Raw genomic sequence first — 7,601 nt, 5'->3', positions numbered from 1 at the left:
CACCCCCTGACCCTGACCCCAGACAGCCCCGGGACGCTCGGGATGCTCCTGGGGAGTCACCGGGAGGGGCAGATCCGACGGGACTGTGCGGGATGAGGGATGACGGGAGCCTGGATGGGGGGGACACGGGATGGGGATGTCCCCTGGCATGTGGAGTGACCCGGGCTGGGGGTCAGCGGGTCCCCAAGCACACGCACACACCGCTCAGTCGTCAGCGTCAGCTTTATTGGGGACACGGGTGTCACACAACAACGGACCCGCTGCACCGCGGGCACCTCGCGCGGCTCCCGGGGTTTGGGATTGGATCTCCCTGCTTGGGATCGGCTCCCACGGCTTGGGATCGGCTCCCCCTGCCCAGGATCAGCTCTCATTGCCTGGGATCGGCTCCCATGGCTTGGGATCAGCTCCCCTGCCCAGGATTGGCTTCCCCTGCCCAGGATCAGCTCCCAGGGCTTGGGATTGACTCCCCCTGCCCAGGATCAGCTCCCTCTGCCCGGGATCGGCTCCCCCTGCCTGGGATCAGCTCCCAGGGCTTGGGATCGGCTCCCCCTGCCCAGGATCGGCTCCCAGGGCTTGGGATCGGCTCCCACGGCTTTGGATCGGCTCCCCCTGCCCGGGATCGGCTCCCAGGGTTTGAGATCAGCTCCCAGGGCTTGGGATCGGCTCCCTCTGCCCAGGATTGGCTCCCAGGCCTTGGGATCGGCTCCCGCTGCTTGGGATCGGCTCCCCCTGCCCGAGATCAGCTCCCATGGCTTGGGATCAGCTCCCATTACCAGGGATTGGCTCCCACTGCTCAGGATCAGCTCCCAGGGCTTGGGATCGGCTCCCCCTGCCCGAGATCAGCTCCCATGGCTTGGGATCGGCTCCCATTACCAGGGATTGGCTCCCACTGCTCAGGATCAGCTCCTGCTGCTTGGGATCGGCTCCCACTGCTCAGGATCAGCTCCCACAGCTTGGGATCAGCTCCCGCTGCTTGGGATCAGCTCCCGCTGCTTGGGATCAGCTCCTGCTGCCCAGGATTGGCTCCAGAGCAGCCACAGACACCGGGACACCTCATCCCTCTCCCACAGCTCAGCGGGCTGGATCTTCCAGGATCTGTCACTGCTCTACAAACCCCTCACAGGAGGGGGGAGCCGGGGCAGGGGACGAGCTCTGCTCCCAGGGAACAAGGGACAGGACAAGAGGAAACGGCCTCAAGCTGGGCCAGGGGAGGGTCAGGTTGAATATTAGGGAAATTCCTTCCCCCAAAGGATTGTAAAGCCCTGGAATGGGCTGCCCAGGGCAGGGGGGGAGTCCCCACCCCTGCAGGGATTTCCAAGCCCTGTGGATGTGGCACTTGGGGCCAGGGGTCAGCGGTGGCCCTGGCAGTGCTGGGTGGGGTTTGATGGGCTCAGAGGGCTTTTCCAACCTCAGTGGCTCTGTGATTCCAGGTTAAACAGGGAGAAGGTGCTGTCGGCCTCACACTGCCAGGGCAGCTCCAGCAGAGCCGGGTCCGTGTGTCCCCCACACAAGGGCCATTCCCAAGGGCAGGATGAAAGGAAGTTTGTCCCTCTGCTCTGCTGTCACTGTCACCACCGGTGAGGACCGAGCAGGAGCTGTGCCAGGAGAGCCCCTCTCAGCCTGGGCACACTGGTGTGGCCTCATCCGGGTCCCGGGGGGGGATGGAATCAACACTGCCTCCAGCAATTCCTCAACTCTGACCTTGCATTCCCATTCTCAGTCTTTCTTGGCCTCTTTCTCAGTCCCTCTGGTCAAAGGTCCTTCCGTGGGAGCCCGTCTTGGGAGGAGACAGAGCCAGAGTTAGAGCTATGGGGGAAGTTACGGGTCGTGTCTTCTCATCCCGGGGTGTCCGGGCAGGACCCCCAAGAGCTCTGAGAGGGAAACGCTCCAGGGCCTGATCTGGAGCTGCCACGTGCAGGGAGATCCCTGCCCTCGGATGGAACTGCTGTAAATTCAGAATTAGGGCAAGAAGAAATTCCCTGTCCCCTGCAGGACTCCAGGATACCTCACTGCTCCCATCCCTGAGGAACTCCAGGATACCTCACTGTTCCCATTCCTGTGGGACTCCAGGATATCTCACTGTTCCCATCCCTGAGGAACTCCAGGATATCTCACTGTTCCCACTCCCGTGGGACTCCAGGACACCTCACCGTCCATGTTTCCTGTGGGACTCCAGGACATCTCACCTTTCCTATTCCCTGTGGGATTCCAGGACTCCCCAGTGTCCCCATCCCTGTGGGACTCCAGGTCACCCCAGTGTCCCCATCCCCGTGGGACCCCAGGATATCCCAGTATCCCTGTTCCCTGTGGGACTCTAGGACACCTCACTGTTCCCATTCCTGTGGGATTCCAGGACCCATCACTGTCCCCATCCCTGTGGGACTCCAGGTCACCTCAGTGTCCCCATCCCCAGACTACGGGACACCTCATTGTCCCCATATCCCGTGGGACACAAGGACACCTCATTGTCCCTGTTCCCTGTGGGATTCCAGGACACCTCTGGCTCCAGGCAGCTCTTGAGGGAGGTTTAGGTGACCCTGTCCTTGTCCAGACAGTTCCAGGACCTGGAAACCGTGTCCTGAACTGGGTCATCCCACTCTTACCTAACTGCTCCTTCCATTATTTCCTGAATTTACAGCAATTCCATAAAAGAGAGGAACTTGGACAACGCGGGAGAGGGACTGACATCATTAAATATTCTATTTACAGCCCATTTCCTGGGAAATATTTCAAGCCTTTGCCACCAACCGGGAGCATGAAAATTTCCGAGATGAAAGGCCGCGACTTTGGGAAAAGGAACGGGAACGTTTAACTCCGTGGGATGGCTGGAAGGGCCACACACGGGTGGTGGGAGGGGGTTTGGAGCGAGGAGGGCGGGGGGGCTCCAGGGGCTCTGCTGCTCCTGGGGGGTGGGAAGCACAGGGATCACAGGGAAGCAGCGGCGGAGGCAGGAGGGGGTTGAAGAGAAGCGGAGGATGGCGAAGGGAAGCTCCTGGGAATCGGGGTCCCTGCTGTGGGGGGGGATCAGCAGGTCAGACAGACACGGATGGGGAGGCCAGGGAAGGGATGGGGACAGGGATGGGGGGGGCTGTGTTCCCACCTGGAGTCACTGGGAGACAGAGGACTCGCAGCCAGTCCCAAAACAGCCCCCCAGAGGTGCCAGCGCCACAGGGAGGGACCACCAGAGGGTCCCTGAGGTGGTTTGGTTGGAAGATCCTTTTGGAAGAGCCTTCCCAAGGGAAGGGCTCCCCTGGCAGGGGTGCACTGCTGGAGCTGCTGTTAAAACCACAGAGCCCCCACGTTTTCCAGCGCCACTGGAGGTGGGCACAGTTGGCACTGAGCTGTGGCGGGGCCTGATTCCAGAGGGTCCCCAAATGTATCTGGCACAGGACCCGAGCAGGGCAGGGAGAGGGACCCCGAAAGGCTGTCACCTGCACAAGGGGCACAGGCACCCACCAGGTGAGTGAGACCCCCAGATAAGGTTCCAGCAGCCCCAGTTTGGTGTCCCCGGGGTGGTGCCACCAGGATGGCACCGCTGGGGCGACCCTGCGCCCCCCTGGGAAACGAGGGGACACTTTGTCCCTCACACCACGGCCTGGAATGTCACCTGCTGTGCCAGCACCACGCGGAGGTTTGGTGGGAAGAGCCTTTCCAAGGGAAGGGCTGCCCTTCATCCGGAGCTCCCCGCACCTTGCCGGGACCCTGGTACCCACTGGGTGACACCAGTGACACTGCTCAGGGTGGCTCTGAGCTGTTGTGGGGCTGCACCTCAACGGGCAGTGTGACACTGGAGATTCTGGGTCACCTCCTGCTGTAACTTTACATTTCGAAGCTTTGTCAGGGTTTGCGCCCAAACCTCAGGCTCCAGTTTAGGGGTTTTTGGACTAGTTTGGTTTCAGGGCCGGGTGGGTGAGGCAGGAACGGGGCTCAGTGGGCACAGGTCAGGCTGTGTCCTGTCTGGGGGATGTCACAGATCACCCTCGTGACCCCCCCCTGCCCGGCAGGGACCGGCTCCAACACAGGACAACATCCAGAGATCCTTTGGAATGAGAAGCACCAGAGAGACACACGTCGCTGTCGGGTCGTTCGGGGAGCAAACACGGAGGGTGAGACCCAGGACTCGGCACAGCAGCATCACGACAGCGCCAGAGACAGGAGGGACACGGAGCCACGGCAGGGAAAGGGGAAAAGCCACAGCGACTCGCGGCGCAGAGCCGATCCCACAGATCCCGGGAAGCTCCCGGGAGGCTCCCGGGAAGCCGCCGAGCTCCTGAAACGCCCCTCAGAACACACCCCGGCTACTCAGCACAGTCACACCCCCAAAACACCCCGCCCTCCCGCGCCCCCCGGCCGGCGCCGGCGCCTTACCGTGCCGCGACCACCGGCGACTTCTTCCCGGGGTCTAAGGTGGACCCGGCCGGTTCCTCCCCCAGTGATCGTGTATCCTTGTTCAGCTGCTGGAGTCGGGAACTTAGCTCACTGATCACAGTTGGCTTGTCATCGTCAGCCCCATGGATGGGCCTGCTCTCCATGGGGTCCCCCCATAGCTTGGACCTTCTCTGAAAGAGGTAGCGTGGCCGGCCGATGCTGGCGGACGCCAGCGTGGCCGCATGTTGCTGGGAGATGAGCTCGCTGTCCGAAGACTGCTTCAAAAGTGGGTCCCTGAAAGTAACTGGCCCCTTGCTGAGCTGGGACTTGAGTTTTGGCTTTGGAGGCACTGGTGGCTTCTCGAGTATAAAAGTTTGTCCATCCGCAAAGGAAGTGTACGTGTCGGTGGGCTCCCCGCTCTCCGAGGACAGCGTCGACATGCTGGAGACCGTGGAGATGGTGCTTGTGGTCTCCAGGTGGTGGTCGCTCGAACTCCTGGTGTCCACCTCTTCCACCCCCGAGTCCGCGGCGGACTCCGGGGCCGCGGGGGCGTCGGAGGGCTTCCCTGAGGGTGTTCCGCCAGTGGTAGAAGGTGCTACTGCTGCCGCTGGTATGGATGGCGTGCTGGGCGTAGCCAGGTGGCTCACGGGCGTGCCGGGGGTGGTCACCAGGACCCCGTTGGCGAACTCGTCCGGCGGAGGCACCAGCCCTATCTTGGCCAGCTCCTCCCTGGTCTCCTCGTCGCTGGAGGACAGCTGGGCCGGTGGGAGCGTGACCGTGTAGGGCTCCACCTCCTCCTCCGAGCTCCCCTGGCCCAGCGCCTTGTCGGCGGTGGCGGGGCTGACCGGAGGCTTCCCCACGGGGCTGGGCTGGGGCTCCGCCTTGGGGGGGGGGCTCGGCCGGCTCCGTGCAGACCTCGGGGACGGCCGGGGTCTCCTCTTTTATCTCAAGTCCTATCTCGTCTTGGCCATTACTGGTGGCGTGGACCATGATGAGGCCGGCGGTCTTCTGCTGCGACGTGTCCACGATGCTGATGATCATGGACTTCTTGTCCTCCGGTTTCTTCTCCTCCTTCCCCGGGGTCTCCGCTCGGGCCTCGGTCTCTTTCCTCAGCGTGGACGGAGTCCCCCACGGGCTCTTGGCGGGGGCCAAAGTCCCAGAGTCTGCCGCGATGGCTCCGATGGCTCCCATCACTCCTTTGCCTCCGGGGGAGTAGGCGGGGGACACCAAGCTCTCCAAGTCGCCCCTCTCTGGTTCTTTGGTTTGGATGTCCACGAACAGGGGTGCTGCTCTGTCTGAGTCGGGGCTGTGGATCGGGGTGGGCGACCGGGATGGGACTTGGGTGGACAGGGCCCGTTCCCTTGCGGCCAGCGCAAGCGCCAGTGGGGAGTTCGGATCCAGGGGCTTTCCCGTGAGGGGGTGGATGAACGTCGAGGACGAGCTGCTAATTAATGGCTTTAAAGCTGAGACGGGGGAAGGCAGTAGAACATCTCGGCTTCCTAACAACCGCTCATCGATGGACCTGGACTGCTGCAGGGACGGCATCTCGCTGGGCGGGGGGGGCGTCCCCTCGATGGCCCCGACCGAGAGGAAGACAGTGGATTTCCGCCTCTCATCCAGGCGACGGTCTCGGTCCTTCATGACGCCAGCGATGGCAGTGGCAAAGGGGATGCCCGCGGTGGCTTCGACCTGAGCGATGCCGGCGTGGTGCTGGTACTCCACCCCGCCCAGGCGGTGGCCCCGGCGGGTGGGCGAGGGCTCCCTGCTGAAGCCGCCGGTGATGGCCAGCGCCGCCCGCTCCTGCGCGTCCTCCACCTGCAGCTGCTTCACCAGCGGGCTCTTCTTCCTCTGCGGCTTGGCGGGCGCGAACAGGCTCACGTTGAACTGCCCCATGTTGGCGTAGGGGTTGTCGATGACCCTCCCCTTCCGCTTCAGCTTCTCCGGCGGGGTGGCGGACGGGCCGGGCCGGGGGATCTCCGTGGGCTCCACGGGGAGGTGGGAGGAATCCTGGAGGATTATCATGGAGCGGGCCCTCTTCTGCCGCTCGGGGTAAGGGATGGACGTCCTGGCCTGGTCGTACATCTCGGCCGCGCTGATGACCTGCGGGAGGCCGTGGAGTTTGGCCTCCAGGCTGGGCTTGAAGCTCGACCTGATGGTGTCGTAAGCTCTTCCCGGGGGCGGGGGTGGCGAGAAGGATGGAGGGGGGCCCGTGTCGAAGTAGTATGGAGAGGGAGGCGGGGGCGGGGCTGTTTGGGGCGGCGGTGGAATCCCATGTCCTTCCCTAACGGTGTCTTGCATGGATGTGCTCCGGGGAAACTTCCCGTCGAGCAAAGAAGCAGCAAGTTTCTCGTCTTCGCCTGGAAGACAGGGAGGAACAGCGACATCAGGGGGGACACCCCCAGAGAACCCAGAGTGCTCCCCCCACCCCAGCTTCTGTCTGAGGTGACTTTTCATCTTTTCAAGCCCAGCTGGAAAGGGCTTGGAGCAACCTGGGCTAGTGGGAGGTGTCCCTGCCCAGGGCAGGGGGTGGCACTGGGTGGGCTTTGAGGTCCCATCCCACCCGAACCATTCTGTGATTCCAGGTTGGATGGGGCTTGGAGCAATGTGGTCTAAGGGAAGGTGCCCCTATCCACGGCCAGGGGATGGAATGAGATGGGCTCTAAGATCCCTTCCAACCCATTCCATGACTCCTGGTGCATTTCCATGCTCGTCCCTCGGAGCAGCCACGACATCTCCCATCGGTTCAGTTCCCACCGGGAGGGTTGTGCCCAACCCTTCCCCACCAGGCTGAGCCCTCTCCGGTGACAGGACAGTGACAGACGTGCTCCCTCAGCCCTCCCGACACCACCTGCCAAGGTGCCAGACAGCCGAGTGCCACCGGCACCCAGCACCAGCACCAGCACCCACCGCCCCGGCACGGGCTCCGCACGCGCCGCTCCCGTCACACCTCCCGGCTCCCCGAGGGGCTGCATATGTTCCCATGTGCCAGACTGAGCTCAGCGGGGTCTAGCAGGAACTCAAGTGATGGATTTTGAGCGTTGGAAGAGCCCAAAGGAGCCGGATTCCGTCGTTCTCGCTGCGAACCGGCTCCCCCAGGGTGCGCAGCCAGAGCTTTTCCAAGCGCTGGGAATGCTCTGGGAAAGACTGGGAGGATTTTAAAGCGAGGAAAAACTGGAGGTTGGAATGAGATGACCTTAAAGCGCCTTCCAACCCAGCCCATTCTAAGCAATTCC

The 7,601-nt window shown here is 62.9% G+C and overlaps 1 protein-coding gene across 1 annotated transcript; it reads right to left on the bottom strand.

The window, feature by feature from the left end:
- Positions 1 to 1,582: 1,582 nt before the first annotated feature.
- Positions 1,583 to 6,725, bottom strand: LOC113963006 (SH3 and multiple ankyrin repeat domains protein 3-like; the record flags this gene model as incomplete). The annotated part of the gene is given in 3 exon segments (XM_027673801.1): positions 1,583 to 1,777; positions 4,369 to 5,261; positions 5,263 to 6,725. Coding segments are annotated over 3 exon segments (2,417 nt in total), but the record flags the coding sequence as incomplete, so codon positions are not given.
- Positions 6,726 to 7,601: the final 876 nt, after the last annotated feature.

This window comes from Neopelma chrysocephalum, unplaced genomic scaffold (genome assembly GCF_003984885.1).
Source record: "Neopelma chrysocephalum unplaced genomic scaffold, ASM398488v2 Primary Assembly neopelma1_187321, whole genome shotgun sequence".
Classification (NCBI taxonomy): Eukaryota; Metazoa; Chordata; class Aves; order Passeriformes; family Pipridae; genus Neopelma; species Neopelma chrysocephalum.
The sequence above is the reverse complement of the archived record's forward strand: the minus strand, read 5'-3'. Positions and strand labels throughout refer to the sequence as shown.